Source organism: Labrus bergylta, chromosome 12 (genome assembly GCF_963930695.1).
Source record: "Labrus bergylta chromosome 12, fLabBer1.1, whole genome shotgun sequence".
Lineage (NCBI taxonomy): Eukaryota > Metazoa > Chordata > Actinopteri > Labriformes > Labridae > Labrus > Labrus bergylta.
In genome coordinates, this window is record NC_089206.1 from 29,809,747 (window position 1) to 29,832,041 (window position 22,295).

The following is a 22,295-nucleotide window of genomic DNA, read 5'->3' on the forward strand; positions in this document are numbered from 1 at the left end:
CTGATCTCTGTCTGTCGACATTTTTAGTTCTGTACTTGTTATCACCTGTTTATGTTATAATAATAATGGCAGAAAATGTTGAAGTTTGAGTTTGTGGGCCGTCGACGTCAACCATGTAACGTTAATATCATCCTCTATAACATGTTTAACCAGCGGGTATCGTCTGATTAATGTTGAACTTTATACACAAAGTTTGTCTTTTAATGTCGACATTTACGTGGAGTATAACGTTCCTCATAACGTCAGATAACCATATTTACAATCTGCGGTTAACCACCGAGGTGGACCTTTAGTTTTTGACATCACACAGACTCTGTCTTTTCAACATCTTGCCAACAAAAGTTTCTAACACTTCAGAATTACATTTTCCCCCAGTTTAATAGTCCTGGCTAGCTATGTTGCCATTAGCTTCTTTGGCATGAATTGGAGTCTTGATCGGCTAAACCATTGACCGTAAATAATGGGCTACACTGAGTACAGTTAGCCGACTGGTTTACAAGCTTACGCTAAACAAGCTAGGTCCGTAAATATAAATACCGACACACGAGTATGCAGTAAATATAACACTACTGTAACACTTACCGAAAAAAACTGAAGCATCAACTTCTTGGATGGTCTGTTAATCGCACAGCAAGCCATGTATGTTGTCAGATATGCGTTAAACAAACTCTCCAAACAAAGAAAAAAAGACGAGAAATCAGACTGATCAAGCTGCTACCTTTCCTGACCTGACAGACAGATGCAGCTTGCAGAGCTGTCAATCAAATCTGCCACAACCCTTATATGGGCATAGCCATTTTCCTTAATACAATAATATCCCCCCCCCACCCATCCACAGTGGGAGCACATTCGTTTTTTGTACCAGGCTGTAAACATGTTAATTTCTGTTGTAAAAACAGGCTTTTTTGGCTGGGGGCTTATGGCACTTCCGGTGCTTCTGGAGCCAGCCTCAAGCGGACACTCGACGAACTGCAGTTTTTTTTTTACTTCTGCATTGGCCTCATTTTTCGAGACCAGAGGTTGCCGCTTGGTCTCACTCAGCACAAGTAATGACTGTCAGGTTAGATGGCTGAACAAGCTCCTTAATTGTTGTCTCGTGTAACTGACTATTGACTGACAGCACTGTCCGAAGCCTGGCAGGAAAGACACTCCAGTGGATGATTTATTTTTCTCTGAATGTTTAAAAGTCTGAGATTTTCACACCTTAGATGGTGAAGAAAGCAATCAGTCGTTGGTCTAACTGGTAAAACATGAGACTTATGTAGACTAGGGTTGGAGTCTGTACACATTAAACCTGAGCCTGTTCATTAAACTGACACTCCGGACGGTGAAGTAAAATCAATTTCTTTCATATTTCGATGTACAATGTTGAAATGAAAAGACAACTGGACTATTGACTGCTTATGAAAATGGGCACATCTGTTAAGAAAATGATAAGCCAATGAAACATTATAACATTAATATACAAAAATAAAAACCCTAATTTTGGTTTAAGTAGGTCTCATCAGTGTATAGAAAATGTATAATATTACAAATATTTGGAATGGATATTGATTCACGCTTTTTGCTTGAATTGAAATTTTTGCTTTTCATTTTAACTGGAAAATTATCAAAGAGATGTCTTTCGTTGGGGTCTGCACTGAAGCATTTGAACTTTTATATGAATAAAAAAATGTTTAAATTAGGGTGGTATTATGTGACTTATTAAAGTTTAATAATATTTAAATTCATTGTTAAACCCTAGTTTCAATCGGACACTGCATGAATGCTTATTTGCCCAGCTGTAGAAACAGCAACAATTTCTAATTGAGGTTTTACCACAAGAGCTGCTTTTCAGAACCTGTGTTAATCAAACAATTTTGTCAGGTAGGTCTCTCAGCAGTCCCTCTGCAGCGCCCCCTGTATCCTATGAGGTAATGAATGTACTGTTCTGTTCACCTGTGCATCCACAAGAAGGTGCCTCATCAGGGTCATGGACTTCTGCATTGATTCCTTCTCAGGAGGGTGAAATTCAGGCTCCTCCTGCTCAAGGGGCTTGGATCCAGTCACCATGAGGCTCGCAATCTGGTCATTCAGGCTGTTCAGAGACTGCACAGCTAGAGGAAGGAGCAAAAAGAAACAGCTTTACTTAGGGCTGTAAGCAAAAGTGTATTTGTTCTACTTTGATATAGATATCAGTGATGATTACTCTGGTGGATTTAAACTAAATTGCAGTTTTTTACTAAAACAATAGCAGAACACAAAAGGAAAAAAAAAGAATAATTACATTTTTTATATGTCCTCCCTGTCAAGTGCAGACAGGCTTAACTGGAGCATAAAATGCTTTCAACACCAGAGCAGCACAATGCACGCACGCACGCACGCACGCACGCACACACAATAATTACTTCTTCTTTCATGGATGTACCAGCTTCTTTACCTAATAGTACCAACAGTGATAATACAATGCTAGAAGTGAGATTCCTGCTGTCACACTGTCAACAACTTTCTCTGTCAACTCCCTTTCTGGTCCATAATGTTCCATATCAGCCTGTGAGCCATCCTGTTTTTGTTTTCCTATATGCCCTTGTGTATCCTTGGCAAACCTCTCTCCAGGTTTTCTCTCCAGTAAAGGCTTCCACATTACAATCTACCCTCCCCCATTTCCTCTTTTTAGCACACACACATACAGACTTCCTCACCCTCTTCCATTTAACATGAATCCCCCTCGGACCTTGAAAGGTCACCAAAACTATTTCCGATCCTGACCACTTGGCCGATATGTTGGATAAATAAAAAAACAGGAGAAAAGTCAAGTTGAAATTTTTTATGCTGTTTTAAATAAGCATTATTTTTTTCATGTATTATTATGCTAACTCCAAATGTCCCGTTATGTATCATTACATTAATTGAACTTCTCTAAAAACTGGATTTTACAGCTTTGTCAGTTATAAAGGGCTGTAGTGATTAAGAAGTGACCATCTGTATAAAGATTATTTGATATACACGCTAACCCACTCTTTTTTTTTTTTAAATCATGGACTGACCATACACAAAACCATGTGCAAAAAAGAGACAGCTAGAATAGTGTGTTACATAACTGACAAATTATTTCACCTTTACTTACATTTCCAAGCAAACAAGTTCTGAATAGGAAATTTGACAAGCTGGAACTTAAGGCCTCAGAGATAAGAAGTGAGAGAGCTGAAGAGGACAACTATGTCCCCTCCAGGTGACAGTTGAACAGACATTCGATGTTTGAAGACGTGTGTGGGCTGGTTGTTACCTGCAGTCACAGACAATGCAGTCAGATTACCCCTCCAACAACCACTGTCTAATACAGACATGGGTGGACGTCAGTGAACTGGTGAGGCAGTGGAAGTGTGTTCTCATACATCTTTCACTTTAGATTCAATTATGGTCGTGGACATGGATATTATTTGATGAATAGCAAAAGAATAGCTTTTGGTTGTATGAGCCAGCAAATCTTCAAGATGGTTTGTAATTAATTTTATCTCAGACACAAAGAATGCAACAGCACTGTCAATAAAATAATTTGGCTCCATTTTAGCTATGTTAGGCAAGAAGGTAAAAGGGTGACCAACATAGAGACACACACACACACACAGCTAAAATTATAATTATATATTATAGATTGGGAATGTAATGTAATACCTCCCAATACAATATAACACAAGACAAAAAATAAACAGATATACTGTATGGACAATTTAATCCGTCAAAAATATATATAGCAATACTCTTCTTTTAACCAGCAGAGGCATTTGACTATTGTTTCCGCTCGCAGCACTAGTCAATGTCACTTTTTATGAAGACAAAACGATGAATTGTTTTATTAATAACTAACAGGTATACAACCTCAAAATTAAAAACGTATATCTATATAGAATAATAAGGAAAATTTATATTTTGCATATTAATTGACAGATAATTTAAATACAAGAATAATACTGATTCATGAATTGACTATAGCTCAAGTCTTTTTTCCAAAAAATTGGAAAAATTAAAAATCCTGATAAAATTGTATTTAGAACCCAATGTTGTGATACATATAACATAATTTGTTAAATGTATCCTTTAATGGCCATTAGGTATTATATAACTTGGTAATCTGGTGGATACAACTGCTCGATCAGGACAGTCTGTTGCAGCATGTTATTATTATTATAACATTTAAAGGCTTTAACTGACATTTATTTTCTACTGATGTTGTCAAATCTTTACTTTCAATACTTTCCATCAAATATTCTCTATTATCAAAGTAAATCAGTGCACCGTGTCAAACGAGCAAATGCAGAGACATTGTTATCAAGGTTATGATGAAAAATAAAAACTACGATTTTAATTTTGTCTTCATCTGCAAACTAAAATATATTTTTACCGACAGCTTTCCTTCAGCTAATCCAAAAACAGATGGAAAAAGGCAAAGTTATGGAGACTGCATCAGTTAGAGTAAACTGGGTGCAAAGAAAAAAGAAAGCTGTCATGCTATGTCAGCGCTTTCACATTTACCGTCTCCTGTCCTCTTTCTGTCAACTGTTTTTTAAAATAGATATAAATAAACATATATATATATATATATATATATATATTTATATTATGTCTCACGGGTGGAGGAAAATCTCAAAGTGCCTTACATGCCCTAGCATGAACTAAATAGAAAAATGAGGAGCAGGGTACATCACAGCACCGTCAGCTCTTTAGCTGTTCAGGAGGGAGAACTCTGGGTTACAGGGTAAATAACATGCAGACTGCCAATGTAAAAACTTGGAATGAGTGTCTATGTAACAAACCTGAGAGGATAAGGTAGCAGCATTTGGGCAGTAGTCAATCTAAAGTCTGTTAAAAGTGGCTTATGTCATGGTATTCTTCCCAGCACACTTACAGGTGTAAATATATTGACTTACATTTACTACCATGCACCGAGTTGTGCGAGGTCAAATTCATCTGAGTTTTGTAAAAAGACATCCAAAAACTACTATGATCAACATAACCTTTAATGAGTATGTGATTTTGTTTACAGTCATAGTAGTTCTCTCTTCAAATCATCATGTTCATTAATTGAAATGCACTGTGCAAGTGAAATTTTATATTCTGTGTTAGAAGGGAATGCATGTCTCATTTCAGATGTCTTAAAATAAATTCACTATTTTTACTATTGTTGTTTTACAATGCATGAAGTTATGTCTGCCAACCTATTGCCCAGGTTTACATTTTATATATCTACAAGATGCTACTGTATATAATGTGTCGCTGTTAATGTATTGCGATCATATTCAAACTAAGCAGTTTTTTCTCTTTCTCTCTAGAGTCCTTAAAAAAATCTACTGGAGGCTGTAGGGGTTTTGAAGAGCTCAAACGCAGGCAAAAATTATCTTGGGTTTTTATAGAGTCAATTTGGCTTTTAAATCAATATTAATAATTCTGATTCATTTATTATTAATATAAATTAACAATATTATTAATCTGAACTGATGACAACGGGTCACCACCCTGAAATCAGGGAACAATAACCAAATTAAAACCACATGCGGTGATGAAGGGCCCTCGCACTTCGTGCATGTCGGGTGTGTCGTGACCGCGGGAGTGCAGCAGAAGCAGAATGTGTCACACACCGAACTTCCACCAGATACGTGTGCATTGCGTGCCAGGGGCAACCTCCGGTCTCAAAAAATGAAGCTAATGCGGAAGTACAAAAAACTGCAGTTCCTCGAGGTTCCGCTTGAGGCTGGCTGCAGAAGCGCCGGAAGTGCCATAAGCCCACAGCCAAAAAAGCCCGTTTTTACCACTGGAATTAACATGTTTACAGCCTGGTTCAAAAAACAAGATATATCTGATAAGTTGACGGCCCCTTCTCCTCACACTGTGCCCATATAAGGGTTGTGGCAAATTTGATTGACAGCTCTGCGTGCTGCATCTGTCTGTCAGTTCAGGAGCAGGTCAGGAGCATAGACTGTAAAAATAATGGACGGGACAAGGTCCCCGGTCTAGTGAAGCTTTTATTTTTAGAGCTCCCCCTACTGACTGGCTGCAGTATAGGTCATAAGCCCCGCCTCCTCAATGATAACAGACGGGATGTGGGTCAAACTGTAAAGCTAAAATACTCGTCACATAATTTTTTTCCAAACCTAAACTCTGCTGTGATCATTAGTTATTATCACCCTACATTGTGTTCAAGTGCTCATTTTTCTGTGAAGTTTGTTTTAAATAAGTTATTTGAGGTTGAAAAACGGGATTTTATGTCATATTTCACGATGATTGACAGCCGCCGATCTTGCGTAGCTCTCTTTGTGAATAACAAAAGTTACGTAGTGAAGGAAAGCCGAGACGCCATTGAATTTTTCCGTTCAGTTTTTTCGTCTTTTTTGAGCTGGCAAAATTAGTTGTTCTGCAGTAAACTGTTCTAACCGACCTGTTGGATCTAAGGGATCTTTGCAGTTTTTTCTGTAAGTAAAAAAGTGTGATTTATGTGTCATTGTTTGGTTAAAGTCGTTATCTAGCTAGCTAACTACAACGAGCCAAATGCAACGAAATTTCGTTCTTATCTGCACTGTAAAGTACAAGTTTGAATGACAATAAAGAAAGTCTAAGTCTAAGTCTAACACATAAGCAGTCTAAGATTAGCTGAAATGTTGTAAAGCTAGGTTACTTATGCGGCATGATTTATCTTTTTATTTTATTTTATTAAATGAGCACACCTAATAACTGACATGCTATGTTTCTTGATATTGTTATATTGTTATTGTGATTGAAATTGTATTTAAAACCAAGAATCGTTATAAAAATTCGCTCATAGATGCGGTTCATTGACTGTACAGTTATTTTATAGTAAAAATAAATAAGTCTGGTAAGGTCTCAAAAAAGTATCGAGGGTAAAAACAAAGTCACATAATTGTAATCTGGCCTGCATCATTACTAATGTGTGCATGTTTACAGTCTGAGTGATAAGTGGGCTATACCGAGAGTAACAGGTTTTACTTTCACCGTGCAGGCTGAAATTCATAGTACTATATACGAGGGTAGAATATTTCACTAGCTATCCAGATAAAACTAAAGGTAAGATCTGATTTAATATAACTGTTACTGATTTAAGAGACTAACTGAAACGTGAAAGCAAATATCAACAACCGGTGAAATCTAATATTAACCGAGCATCATGTTGCTTCAACTGATAAATATTCTGCATTGTCTTCCACACACCAATTCAACAGTCACAAGTTGATCATATTGTAAATGTAATGACGCTCATTGAGAAATTGTTCTAAAATTTGACAAAACCTGACAAACATTGCAGTGATTGTGACTGTGTCTGTATTTAACACCTTTGAAAAGAACGTGCTAACCCAGGAGAGCAGTGTTACACACAAGATGCTGCTGTTATTGTAGTTAGGAGGAGACATAGGCACAAACAAAGAAGACATAAAGATCGCGTTTTTTCCCACACATGTTAATATGTTTTAAATGTCATGCATTTATTTTTGTTTTTATTTCGCTTCAATAATCGTTAACGAAGAGAAACACCATGATTAAACTACAGGCTATTGTTGCCTTTTTATAGCCAAAGAAAACTGAACATTCACAGCCTCTGCATTCAAAAGAATTTCAACATTGACATTTATGTCGTCCTATTTCCCTCTTTTCACCAACATTATATTTTAAACTGGGGATTTCCTTTTTCTCTGGCTGCGCGTCTCTCCCCCAGCTCACCCCCTGCGGTGCGCTCCTCTCCATAATGCGCTCGTCTCCTCCCTCTAAAGCTGCTGCTACTCTGTAGGACGCTTTGATTGGGGCACCTCACCAATAAAATACTATTTTATATTTTATAAGCAGTTTGCCACCACACTGCACTTTTACTCTCCAAAGGCATATGAGTATGTGCGTGACAACTTTAACAAAGCTTTACCACACAGTCACACCATCCACACAGCTGATCCAGGATTTACTGTAGTATCTTTTAAAGCACTAAAAGGTCATGTACAGGCAAACAGAGAGAAGGGAAAATAAACAATCTGTGCTCTCAAATAACAAAGCAGTCTCAAATATTTTTGAGGAATTACAGCTCAATTTTTTACTTTGCATACAGTACATCCTCTGATAAATAAAGTGAAGTACTTTGATTGCATTTCTGTGGTGTTCCTGTAGGTGACCACGATGCAGCCAGACTGAAGCAGCACGTTGTGAAGGTGGACGCCATCATCTTGTCTTTGCAGTGCTGATTCTGAAGAGAACGCCTTCACATAGGACTCAAAGGTAAAGTTATCTCTCATATGATTGGACCGTGTTATTGTAACCGCTATCGGCATCAAAGTAATTTTAGTAACAATTTATAATCCTTCTTAAAATGTAAGGAAGACTAGCAGAAGATTTTAACAGCCTCTATGGTTCTGCAAGAAGTTCATGTTTAAATTGTTCTTCTTTCTGTCTTCAAGGAAATCAGTGCCCAAAGGAAACAGCAATCTAGACTCTGATTCCAGCTCCGGTGAGGTTCAGCACACAAATTGGCTGTCTGATTATGAGAATATTTAACATTAGTTTAATTTATCAGGCTGACCCATGTGATGACAGTTTACATTAATCTTCAATAGAAAGTGGCAGGAACACTTTTGTCTTCAAACATAAATTCATAAAGCTGATCATATTATTGGATTCATCATGTCTTATTATATATTTAGTTTTTCCTCTTAAATAGTTCTCCTGTCTTAAAAACAAACTTTAGAACCTGAAGTTTAGCAGAACCTGAGGACAGGTCTGATTTCAGGTCTGAGGCATAAACATCACAGTAAAAATCATTATACTTTACGTTTAACTCTGTGATTGTTTTTCTTTATTACAGAAGATGCCCTCAGATTCAGATCCATCAGCAACCCCTGACAACATGGAGGACTCGTCCCCTGAACGTTTCCTGTCCTCTCTCGATGGACTTCTTCTCTCCAGTTATTAACTCTTGAAATCAGCAGCACAAAATGCCAGACTGTTTGACAAGACTGTGATTGAATAAATTGAAATGGAATCTCATACGTATCTCGCTATGCTTATTGGCTTTAAATGTTTAATATTAAATAAGTTTGAAGGCCATTTATCTCAGACGAGCCCGGCTGTGACAAGCTGAGCTCGTCTGTTAACTTTGCTGTTGTCTTAGCTGTTGTTGGTCAAGAAGAAATTAATGTCAGTTCAAGGCCTTTTCAAATGTGAGCTATAAACTTAACTGCTAAATTATTTTACTGTGACCAACACATTGTCGTGCTCCAGTTAATCAGAGACAGTCATATCAGATTTTTAAAAAGTTTATTTAAACATTTTATGAAAATAAATCTTCAATAAACAACCCCTGGTTTCATTAACCATGTGGAAAATAAGTAATGGAGACCGTTGGACCTAATTGGACCTAATTGCTGGGACATAGGAGAAAGTATAAAAAATAATTTAACAAAGAAATCCTAAGAAAAATCAAATAAAGTATAGAGATCCTGGATGATTGTTTGACTGTTAAAATATGATGGAAAAGCAAATCCAACACAACCCTCCAGCATCTGGCCTTTCAAACACAGGGCAACATCATGTAAAGAAAAATAGCACCATTGAATATTGACCAGGATCTCTGTGTTTTATCTGAGGATGACTATGGTAGCCTTCTCACTGTTCACTGTCACAAAGCACCAGACTCTGTCCACTTTCTTCAGACGTCGATCAGCTCCTCTGGGTGATAGCAGAGAGGACTCTTCATCTGGGAGAGCTGCTGGTGTAAGGTCATTTCATTCCCACAGTGGATGAGCAGGGCATCTGGCACAGGTGAAAAAAGGCAGAGGTTCCTTCAAACTATGTGACCCCAGCCTGACCTCTGTAACAGGTGTGCAGATGAAGGTTGAAATTAGTCATTTTTAGGTTCTGTTGATTGTAAAATGGAAAAGAAAACATCACCTTTCTATTTAATATTTAGCTGGTGTATGACTCAGTGTGATTTTTATTTTTAGAAGACTGTATTGTTAACAATAGCTTGTTTTGACAATCCTCTTATGAAACTTAAAAACAATCACAGGATATAAACTTTTAACAGATGATTTTAACTTACACTTCATCTCTGTGGAAGATGTCAGACCAGCTGCTTTTATCTCTTCTTTGCCTAAATGAAAATACAAAAAACAATTGATTTACTGTTCACTTAAATATATTAGAAAAGCAGACATGACTCACATTGCAAACTACCAGTTTCTAACCAAATACAACATATCTTACCATTTGTAGCCTACGGTGTGTGGTGCTAACCTAGCTTAAATATAGCTTAAATATAGAACGATTTCTGCAAAAACATAGGACCCAGCAGCCCACGTATTTTCAATAATGATCAAAATAACTGGATTTTTTAAAAAACAGTGTGTTTAAATATTAGACTTTGAATACGGCGGTTTGTTGTACTTACACATTTCTTCATCGTAGACTGGCAGAGCGGTTTCGGCGTAGCTGGGCTGCGTAAGTCATCAGGGCAGTGCGCTAAGGGGGCGGGGCGTGTTACCAGGGCTCCTCCCCCCGGGCCCTACTGCGCAGACTCTGGCTCCAAATGACGTCAAAATCGCAAGATGGAAGCGCCCCTAAGCGGCGTATTTTGGCTACAAGAACGTTGAGTGGGAACAGCTACAGTGCGCGCCCACTGGTCAGGAGGCTAACAGCTTGATCTGTCTGATTTCTCCTCTTTTTTACTTTTAATTTGGAGAGTTTGTTTAACACATATCTGACAACATACATGGCTTGCTGTGTGGTTAACAGACCATCCAACAAGTTGATGCTTCAGTTTTTTTTCGGTAAGTGATATAGTAGTGTTATATTTACTGCTTACTCATGTGTCGGTATCAAGGGGCAACCTCCGGTCTCGAAAAATGAAGCCTATGCGGAAGTACAAAAAACTGCAGTTCCTCGAGGTTCCGCTTGAGGCTGGCTGCAGAAGCGCCGGAAGTGCCATAAGCCCACAGCCAAAAAAGCCCGTTTTTACCACAGGAATCAACATGTTTACAGCCTGGTTCAAAAAACGAGATATATCTGAGAAGTTGACGGCCCCTTCTCCTCACACTGTGGGGGGGGTGAATTTTTTTATAACTCATCGGATTTTATTCTATTAAGGAAAACGGCTATGCCCATATTTGGTTGTGTCAGATTTGATTGACAGCTCTGCGCGCTGCATCTGTCTGTCAGGTCAGCAGGTCAGGAGGCTAACAGCTTGATCCGTCTGATTTCTCCTCTTTTTTACTTCGTTTGGAGAGTTTGTTTAACACATATCTGACAACATACATGGCTTGCTGTGCGGTTAACAGACCATACAACAAGTTGATGCTTCAGTTTTTTTCGGTAAGTGATATAGTAGTGTTATATTTACTGCTTACTCGTGTTTATATTTACGGACCTAGCTTGTTTAGCGTTAGCTTGTAAACCAGTCGGCTAACTGTGTAGCTCATTATTTACATTATTTACATTATTTACATTATTTACGGTCAATGGTTTAGAAATGTTTGTTGTGAAGATGTTGTTGTTGAAAATAGTGAGTTTGTGTGATGTTAGAAGCTAAAGGTTCAGCTCGGTGGTTAACCACAGACTGTAAATATGGTTATCTGACGTTATGATGAATGTTATACTCCACCTAAATGTGGACATTAAAAAACAACCTTTGTGTAGTAATTATCCGTCAGTAACATAAACTGAACTGAACCTAATGTGCTGTGTAGGTTATAGAGGATGACATTAAAGTTACATGGTTGATGTAGTGTCTTAAGATTTGAGCAAACTGTTAACAAATAAAAAAAACTTCACTTTGTAAGAGCATCTGTAACAATTAAGAACTATATTAATAACCATATTAATTTTCACTGAACTCATACACAGAATATAGCTGTAGAAATATAAATAACATATGGAATGAAAATAAGATATAAAGCACATAGATATAAAGTATAAGAAATAGTTTGAAGACTACAGCCATGTACTGAGCTCATGTTAATAATAAATGAGTTACTGTATGTTCTGTACTAAAGCACAGAGAGTTGGGACCTGTTAATGATTTAAATAATTCAGGTTATATTTGTTTCATGTAAAGATGAAGTACTATCCTCAATAAACTGCTTAATTTATCCTCACACAAAATCTGAGACAATTTGATGTGGAATATCATTGTGTGAGTGAGAGAGCTGAAAACAGCACGATTACAATAATGTTTATCTTCTTAACTTTAAATAGATGTTGATTACCTGAATACTGGACCTTTGTTGTCTGGGTAGTACACTGTTGAATTTATAAATGTGCTCTTACACACACATGAATACAGAAAAATAGATGAGAACAAACAAAATGATTTAATGAATAACTGATATTTTCTCTCTTTCTTTGCCATCCTGAAGACCCCTCACTAAAAGTCCATGTTCTCCTGGATCCATGTCACATGCTCGAGCTTCTTCAGAATGACATTTCAACAGTCCAAGTTCTGGTGAGAGAAGATGGCCAGCAGATAAGACGGCAGTACATGAAGGAGCTCCACAGGCTTCAGGAGGAGGAGGAGGGTTTGCACCTTGGAAGACTGTATTCATGCTTCAGCTGTTCAAATAAAACTAGATCTCCTCCAAACAACTTGCAATCAAACTATTTTCTTCCCATTTTAAAACCCTTTGTCCAGTTTAGATGGGAGAAGTTGATATTATGTGATATTGATCTGAGAAGACTACATTTCTAAATCATTTTTAACTGTGTTTTTATTCACAAGTTATTGATCTTATTTACTCTCGATGTATCTTGATTTAAGAATGGGGCTGTGTTTAAGGGCAAATTTTGCAATGACTGTGTTTCATCCCACTTTCAGAAATGAACTACATTAGTATTTGGTGAAAAAAAATGTCGAAAGAATAAGAAGTTGTGTAAAAGTAGACTTCCTTCCCTAAGCTATTGAGTTGAGCATTAATGCACATTTTAGTCTTGTCATTTCAAATCTGAAATGTATACTCAGAAGTAGACATAAAGGAGTGAATTTATATAGACATATTTATTTAATCTGAAAAACAACATTAAAAAAAGTCTGTTTTTACAACAGAGATTAACATGTTTACAGCTTGGTACAAAAAAAACAGATAGGTGTGATTAGCTCATGTCTCGATGGACACACACTGTACGGGGGGGGGGGGGGGGGGGTGAATGTTTTGATGACTCATCAGTTTTGATTTGATGAAGGATAAGAGTTATTCACAATAAGGTGTGTAGCTGACCAGCTTGACAGGCGGGTGCGGTGTAACGGTTTGTTAAAACACGCCTCAGCTCTAGCTCTCAGCCTGTGGGTGACATCACTCAGGCCATCTGGGGGAGACCTCCCTCACAGTGAGCTGTTGAAGAGAAGCAACCGAAGTCCACCCCAGAAGAACCAACAAATGCAGATGTTGTTGAGGCTCAGGTTTCTTCCTCTGTCTCTGCAGCTCTGTGGGCACCTCGACGGACAAGTCACCAATAATCCACACTGTGTCTATAGGAGAAATACAAAGGTGTTCAATTAATGCTTCAGACAAGACAAAATGTACAGTTAACTACATGTGACAGCTCAGGGTGTTTTTTTGTTATTAGCCACATCTGCAGGGATAATATTGAACAAGGTAGCTGCAACTCATAATAATAGATGCCAGTCTTAAACACTATTTTTTCTAATACTTGAAGTTTTTGGTGTGAAGCTGACACTGGCCACAGACTCCATGACTTCACAAGGTTCAATAGAAAACAAATGTCTTATAATAAATACTGAATAATTATTTTTCAATTGTCATGTTTACCCACATCGCTGTAAATATAAAACACAGACATTCCTCTTTTTGTCAGAACAGTAACATGAACTGTATGCTTTGTAATATTGATTTCTTCTGGATGTCTCATATTTATTCAAAGTTTATGGATAAAACTTTGTTAATGTATTGCTCTGCTAACACTGACAAAGTCTAACTGCTCTGACAAATAACTAATAAACATAATTGTATATTTAAAAAAGTGTAGTTTTAAGACTTTAATTAAATATTTGGGTTGAATATAATTCGTTTTAACTGTTTTGTAGAAAAGTTAAATGTTAACTTACTGTTTTAGAGTTTTCTCAGGACGAGCAGGAATAGGGGATGATAGCAGCCTAGCTGTCCCGCCGGTCCCGCCTTACTGCTGTTGCTAGGTTGATCCGAAGTTAGGTTGAGACTGCAAATCCAATATGGATGCGGCCGTCGATTGGACTCATTTGCTGCTATGTAACAGACGGGTCAGGGTTCGTCCAGTAATATTTACAGTCTATGAGTGTGTGTCCGCTCCGGTCCGTTTTGTCTGCGTGCACCCTCGTCCATCAACACCCACCGGCTGCGTTCTCCGTAGAGCACAGCCATCAGCTAGAGTGCAGAGACAAAATAATTCCTGTGGTAATTAAACAAACTAACTGGCGACAGTGTGAGATAACACGATGTATGTGGTATAAAACTCTATATAAACCTTATAAACACATAAACAAACACACAAACGTTAATTTTTCTGAACCGTTAAAACGGAGTGGTCTATTTTGAAAATTAACCGGCTGTTTTAATGTTGTATCGGTGTCTGACTTCCCGTCCCGCTTATTCTTTTCTGTGCTAAATTGATGCGGCGGGCTCGGGACAAACCAGGCCTATGCACGATTACCTCTTGTACATAACTTTGCTTGTGCTCGTGCATGAAGTGTACCGTGCTGAAGCGCACCTCTCCAAAGTGTGCCAGGGCCAAGGAAGTGTACCGTGCTTGAGCACGGCACGGAGCGGTCACACTTCAGTTCACCTTGGTCGTTAAAGCGAAGACAAATGCCGAAGACTTCAGCTGTGTGGGAACACTTTAAACGAAGTGAAGACAAGAATAAAAAGTCACCTGAATGCTGGAAGTAGTTTGCTATACTTTGACGGTGTAAAAAACCGAGACCATACTAGATAGCAAACTTATCTTACCTTAACTTAACTTACCTTAACCTTTGCTTTGAAAATAGTTAAAATAAAACATAAGGAATAATGTGGGAACATCTGGGGCATAAAAACGTAGAGTAACCACGCCAGTGTTCCCCACACAAAGACAGTACTTGGGCGGGCCGCCGAGGTAAATTTATAGCCGCCCGAGTATATTTCCGACCTGTTTTTATTTATTTGGCGATGGCGAGCGGGGGAGAGAGAGCATGCGAGTGTGTGCAGGTGCGCTCATGGCTCCATGCAGGAAGAGATGGGAACCAAGAGAGAGAGAGAGCGGGGGAGAGAGCACGCGCTCATCGCTCCGTGCAGCAAAACTCCTATCTTGACTCCTGCGGAGAGAGGGGAGAGACGGGAACCAAGAATGCAAAATCACATCATCTTCAGAGAAAGACAGAGAAGGTCCGTTGTCCGCACACTCCTTTTGTAAATGCACCTTGCTCCATCAAAACTGAAGCTTCTCATGGCTTCGTTTTAAAAAATGTTAATATACAGTGCCCAACAGCTTGGAGAAGTGGCGGACGCCTACTCCATTCCAAATTACAAAAGAGTAGCCGTTGTTCATGATAATGCCAGCAATAGTAAGCTGTGCACCGATTTGCTGAAGAAAGAAGCAGAGAAATGGGGCGACGTTCAAGGTGTCTACTGCTCAGGACACACGCTACAACTGTGCATAAATACAGCCCTAAAACAGGACAAAATATGTTGCACAGTTTGGGCTGCCAGGAATCTCGTGGGACACTTCAAAAAAAGTGCAAAGGCAACAGCTGCCTTAAAGAGACAAGCAAAAGCAGCAGAATGTTGTAGAGCACAAACTCCTACATCGCTACTCGGTGGAACTCTACATGTGAAATGCTTGACAGACTGGTGGAACAACAATGGCCAGTGACCGCTGTTTTGTCAGATCCCAGTGTCACGAAGAGAGCGCACCCTGGACCTGACAGCAGAAGTGCTGGGGCCCCTAATCACGCTTACAGAACTGCTATCACAGGAGGAGAACTTGTCATTGTCTGCAACAGTGCCAATGCTCTTCAACCTGAAGAAGCGCCAGCAGTCACCGGAGGAGGATGACAGTCCTGCCATCAAAGAACTAAAGAAGACCCTCATCACAGAGATGGACAGCAGACGGCAACTGTTCATTTTGAGGTTGTACACCTGGCTGAACATCTGCACCAGCGACATACTGTTCAGGAGGTGGAAGAATAAGAACCAGCAACAAGCCATGGAGAAGAGGAGACTGCCATGCCACCATCAAAAAAGCAGGAGATTTCAATGCTGTTGCTGTCTGACTGATGATGAAGAGGAAGAAGAATGCGATGGAGACAGCGCAAAGAAAGAGATGGAGCAATACTTGAGAGACACAACTTAGTCCATTCTTCAGGCCCACTTGCATGGTGGTAGCAAAACAGTGGCCGCAACCTAAACTGGCAATTGCAGCCAAACACTGCCTTTGCATTCCGGCCACTTCAACCCCGTCAGAGTGCATTCTCTCCAAGGCTGACTACATCGTAAATAAGACCAGAAGTTCCCTTTTAATGGAAAATGTGGACAAACTCATCTTCCTGGCACACAACATGAAGAGTTTAGTTAGGCTAGGGTTTATATTATGTAATTATAACTGTGCTAATTGCGCTGTTTTATTTATAATTTGTTTTATTACATAAATCTTGTGAATCTTTTCATTCACACCCTGCTGGAGGAGGGGGGGTGAATGAGACAACCGCGCAACCGCAACCACCTGAGATCGCCGCCAGGCCACCAGAGTGCCAAAGGCAAAGATGAAACCCCTTACCCAACCCCCGATAGCCAACACAAGTACCATCTCCTCAATAGCATCATAACATCACATAATCATAAATTGCATATGTATATATATATATATGCATGTATATCTCTATGATAATAACAACAATAATATACATATATAATAATATATAATCAGTGATAATACAAATGATGGTCACTATTGTTCTTTTAAGTAACTATTTAAGTAATGTTTCCATGAAAGGAAGAGAGGGGGAAAGAAATAATAGCAACTATAAAAGTGATGATAATATAACAATTTTCTTAGGAAAAAAAATAAAAATAAACAAATCAAAAAAATATATTATATAAAAATAGGGGTGGTGGCGTGTGAGTGTTGTGGGATATAAGGTGTGTCATATGTCGAAATTAAATAAGTAAGTTAAAGGATCAAAATGATGTGGAGAATGAGGTGTGGAGTGTGGTTATTATTAGACAGGGGTTTGTGGTCATGTATGTGGCTTCAGTTTAAGATATGTTATTTCTGAGGTTGAGGTGAATTATGAATAAATTCCAGGTATTATTAAAGGCTGATATATTGTTATTTTTGCAGACTGCGATTCTTTCTATTACAATGTGTTCTGTGAGTAGGTTGGTCCAGTGGGTTATGTGGCAGTATCTTTTTGATTTCCAGTTCTGATAGATGATTTTCTTGGCGATAGGAAGGGAACTCAAAGGAACATCATTTGGAATGAATGACCAATACCCAAGAGAAATAAATGAATGCCGGAAAATACTTTACCCCATTCTGAAAGAAAACAGGAGCAACAACAAACGTGCATCTCTGGTCGTTGACAAGCTGTATATTTACGGGACAATTATTCCGAAACACAAAAATCACACCATGGCTTTTCTGAATGAATGGATTTAATCTATCTCAAACATTCCTAAAATAAAATAAATAACGCTCTCTATTGTACTCTAAGCTTCTTACCCGACATCCTATGACCTACCCATGACCCCTCAGATTTTCTCCCTTTTGTCATTTGTGCAGAAGCTTATGTTTTGTTTTATTTTTTGTCTTCACCCCTCACTCTTAACACGTTTATCTCCTGTGATGTGTATATCGCTCTGTATTTGTGTTATACCTGTTTGTACAGACAGCCTCAGGCAGTCAATGCAGTCAATGCAGTCACCCTCAAACGCCCGGATGACCCATCCTTCTTCCAAAATTTCTTCTCACTACGAAATAACTCATCCAATATCATCATAGCTGGAGACTGCAATACTGTTATTAACCCCACAACTGACCGCTCGAGCACCCCCGCTAACTCAAGAATCTGGCACTCCACTGAAATAATTAAGCAAGACATAAAGGATCTTGGACTTGGCGATAGTTGGAGAATGAGAAATCCATCATCCAGAGAATATTCTTACTTTTCACCCCTCCACCAATCATCCTCCAGAATAGATTTCTTCCTCATAAGTACTTCACTCTCCCGACACATTAGAGAAAATACAATTCATCCCATCATAATCAGTGATCACGCTCCAGTCTCCCTGTCAATAAATCACACATCAAGCCGTCCACAAGATGGCGTTTTAATACATCACTTCTACAAGACCCTGATTTTATGTCATTGATTAGGAGAGAGTGGGCTTTCTTTCTGGAGATGAACGACTCTCCAGACATTTCACTGTCACTTTTATGGGAAACAGGCAAAACAGTAATAACAGGAATAATAATATCATATTCATCACACAAGAAAAAACAGCAACAAAAACAGGAAAATGATCTAGACACAAAAATCAAACAATTAACAAGACTAAACAGCGATAACCCCAGTGAACAAACACAAAATGAATTGAATCAACTTAAATGCCAACTGGAAAGCATCATACATAAAAAAAAAAACAGTTCACTATCCAACAGCTCAAATATGAGAACTCAATACAGTAACAAATCAAGCAAATACCTGGCTAATCTTCTACAATTCAAAAAGGAAACAGCAATAATCCCATCTATACTTAACACTGATGGCACCATCACCTATAACCCAGAAGATATAAATAAAGTATTTTATGAATTTTACAGCAACCTGTACTCCCCCGATCATGAACTCAACCAATCAGAAATAGACACCTTTAAATAACCTAGAATTACCAACCCTGCCATCAGAACAAGCCAACTTTTTAGATACACCCATCACCACTGAAGAACTACACAAAGCCCTACAAGGGATGTCAGACATACGGCCCGACAGCAGGTTTCATCCGGCCCGTGAGACGTTTTGGGAAGGAGGAAATGTATTGAAAAATATTTTGAGATATTTTATAAATTAAATATTTGTAATACGTATTTTCCCCGAATTGTATTAAATGTATGTATGTAAAATGAGCAACGTAAAGGTTGATATCATGATACGAATATTAATTAAACGGGGCACTCTGAATTATCTTCTCAGCAGGGAGTAGTCATATAAAAGACGAGTGGCCGAGCGCACGAGCTGCTCCTGCATTACGCTAATCAGCAAACAGGCTGAACACCTGAGAGAGGTGACCGAGAATGCAGGCGTAATGGCCCAGACCGTCTCCACACATCCAGACTAAGTGTAGGTTGTGGACACCGGCGTTGAGCCTGATGCATCTCCTGACTAGTTTTACCTCTGGTTATTGTAAAAACAGTAAATTAAAATTAATATTAATTGATTTTATTTACAGATGGTTCATTTTTAGGTCACCCAGAGAACGTGTTGTGTTGATCACCTAAAAGTTTCAGCGCGACATCACTTCTAAATGCAGTAGAATGCTCTTGCGCTTTTATCACCAGCTTTCATCAGACTGTAAAAATATAACTATTACTGAACATTCTTATCTTATTCATTCTTATCCAAAAACGATATCACACACAGGCTGTCCGATCATACAGAGGTCCGCTGGTTTAACCGTGGAGCAGCGCTGAAATGCTTCCTCGAATTGCGCATGGAGATGGCACAGATTCATGGTGCATAAAAAGTGACAGAGTTAGATTACGATAGTGCGGACACGTAGAAGAACGGACTGCCAGACTCATCAAAGTCGTTTAACTGAGTTTACTTAGTTGAAAAACGTGCACTCCACATGGAGCTGATCAGACTGCAGTGCGCAACGCTTAAGGATCAATTCAAGTCTGTTCGTTTGGAAACATGTTATAATTTTATAATGCCTAACACTAAAATACCCGAAGATGACTTCGGTCTTGCATCAAAGACATTCTGTTTGTTTGTGATAACTTATTCATGTGAGCAGGTTTTATCTGTAATGAACCTTAACGAGTGCAAACTGTGCTGTGGCCTGACACACACAGATCTAAAGTATCTCTCTCTCTCTCTCTCTAGTAATGCACTGATCCCAGGGCAGGTAGAATAACCTGTGTCAAAGTTTGTATAACCTTGAACTGCAATATTAAAACATAATATAATAATCTCAAACAAAACATAATTATTGATTTTTTCTTCTGTTATGGTGTACAGAAGTCACTTCTGGTCAGACGCAGGAGGAGCCAGGCCCGGAGGCAACCCACAGTGCCCAGAGCCTCCTAGTGCCGCCAACACCCGCTGCCAACAGCTCTCATGCCACCCTAAGCCCCCAAGAGACAGCAGCACCTCCCAACAACCCACAGAGCCTCCAAAGCCAGCAAGCTCCAACCATAACAACTGGTTGTGCACCTTCGGTCCGACCAAGGATCCAGTGGCCCCAATAGCTATTACACCAGCTTTGGAGGGCCCTGAAGGTGATCTGGAGGAGAGGAAAGATCGCCCAGTCATGGAGGTATGCGGAGGGAGTGTACATACCGAAAGATGAAAAGTCTGAGAACATTGACCAGTTTCATGTCATCTCCTTGCTCAGTGTGGAGAGCAAAATCTTTTTCAGTATCATAGCCAAGAGACTCTCTAACTTCCTGTTGAGCAATAAGTACATCGACACGTCAGTGCAGAAGGGAGAAATACCAGGGGTTCCTGGTTGCCTGGAACACACAGGCGTGGTAACCCAGCTCATCAGGGAGGCAAGAGAAGGCGGAGGGGATCTCCGCTGCTATGGCCGGATCTCACCAACGCCTATGGCTCGATACCCCACAAGCTGGTGGAGGTCGCACTAGAGAAACACCATGTACCCCAGAAGGTGAAAGACCTCATCCTGGACTACTACAGCAAGTTCAGCTTGAGAGTGTCCTCTGGCCAGATGACATCTGACATCTGGCACCAGCTGGAAGTGGGCATAATCACTGGTTGTACAATCTCAGTGACCCTCTTCGCACTAGCAATGAACATGCTGGTCAAGGCAGCGGAACCAGAATGCAGAGGCCCCCTCAGCAAGTCCGGAGTAAGGCAACCTCTCATCAGAGCCTTCATGGACGACCTCACAGTGACAACAACAGCTGTACCAGAGGCCAGGTGGATCCTCCAGGGGTTGGAGAGCATCATGGCGTGGGCACGCATGACTTTCAAACCTGCGAAGTCCAGGTCCTTGGTTCTAAAGAAGGGGAAGGTCACAGACAAATTCCGCTTCAGGCTGGGAGAACAGCAGATCCCATCAGGTCTTCAACTGCAGTCTGAATGACAGAGATTCCATCAAGGCAACCAGTGCTGACTTGGAGGGCTGGTTGAGAACAGTGGACAAGTCTGGGCTCCCTGGAAGATTCAAGGCCTGGGCCTACCAGCATGGAATCCTCCCAAGAATCCTCTGGCCTCTGCTTATCTATGAGGTCCCCATGACTGTGGTGGAAGGATTTGAGCAAAGGGTAAGCAGCTATCTACGCAGATGGCTGGGATTGCCAAGCAGCCTAAGCAACATTGGGCTGTACGGGAACACCAATAAGCTCAGGCTCCCCTTCAGCTCAGTCAGGGAGGAGTTCATCGTGGCACGGGCACGGGAACATCTGCAGTACTCTGGATCCAGAGGGTACTCTAAGTGTCTCTGGAACCTTAAGTGTCCGGGGCAGGGATTGTTGTGAGGACAGGGAGGAAGTGGAGGGCAGCGGATGCAGTCCAGCAAGCAGAAACTCGACTGAAGCACAAGGCCATCCTTGGAACAGTGGCGCAAGGCAGAGCCGGACTTGGGAGCCTAGCAGCGGCCCGATATGACTCTGCCAGCGGAAGGGAGAGGCAGATGTTGGTGCAGGAGGAGGTGCGAGCTTCAGTCGAGGAAGAGCGAACCAGCAGAGCAGTGACCATGTGGCAGCAGGGCGCCTGGATGAAGTGGGTGCAGGCAATGGAGCGGAGTGTCACCTGGAATGATATCTGGCAGTGGAACCCCCAGAGGATCAAGTTCTTGATTCAGGGGGTCTATGATGTCCTCCCAAGCCCATCCAACCTATGCACATGGGGCAAAATAGAAACACCTACATGCCCTCTGTGTTCCAAGATAGGGACACTGGAACACATCCTGAGCAGCTGCTCCAAGGCGCTGGGTGAGGGCCGGTATCGATGGAGGCACGACCAGGTCCTCAAGTCCATCGCTGAAGCAATCAGCAAGGGGATCAAGGGCAGCCGACACACCCAAGCCACAGCTAAGGCCATTCACTTTGTCAAGGAAGGACAA

General features: G+C 40.1%; 1 protein-coding gene across 3 annotated transcripts in view; it reads right to left on the reverse strand.

The window, feature by feature from the left end:
• LOC114920933 (uncharacterized) overlaps positions 1-22,295 on the reverse strand; it is a 100,248-nt gene that overhangs the window by 52,744 nt on the left and 25,209 nt on the right. For 2 of the 3 annotated variants that reach the window (XM_065961797.1, XM_029279739.2), the window contains exon 2: positions 1,939-2,096. In XM_065961797.1, coding sequence (XP_065817869.1) covers positions 1,939-2,096 — 158 coding nt within the window. Of the gene's footprint in view, positions 1-1,938; positions 2,097-14,280; positions 14,379-22,295 lie in introns of all 3 variants that reach the window. The other variant, XR_010667577.1, reaches the window with a different exon arrangement.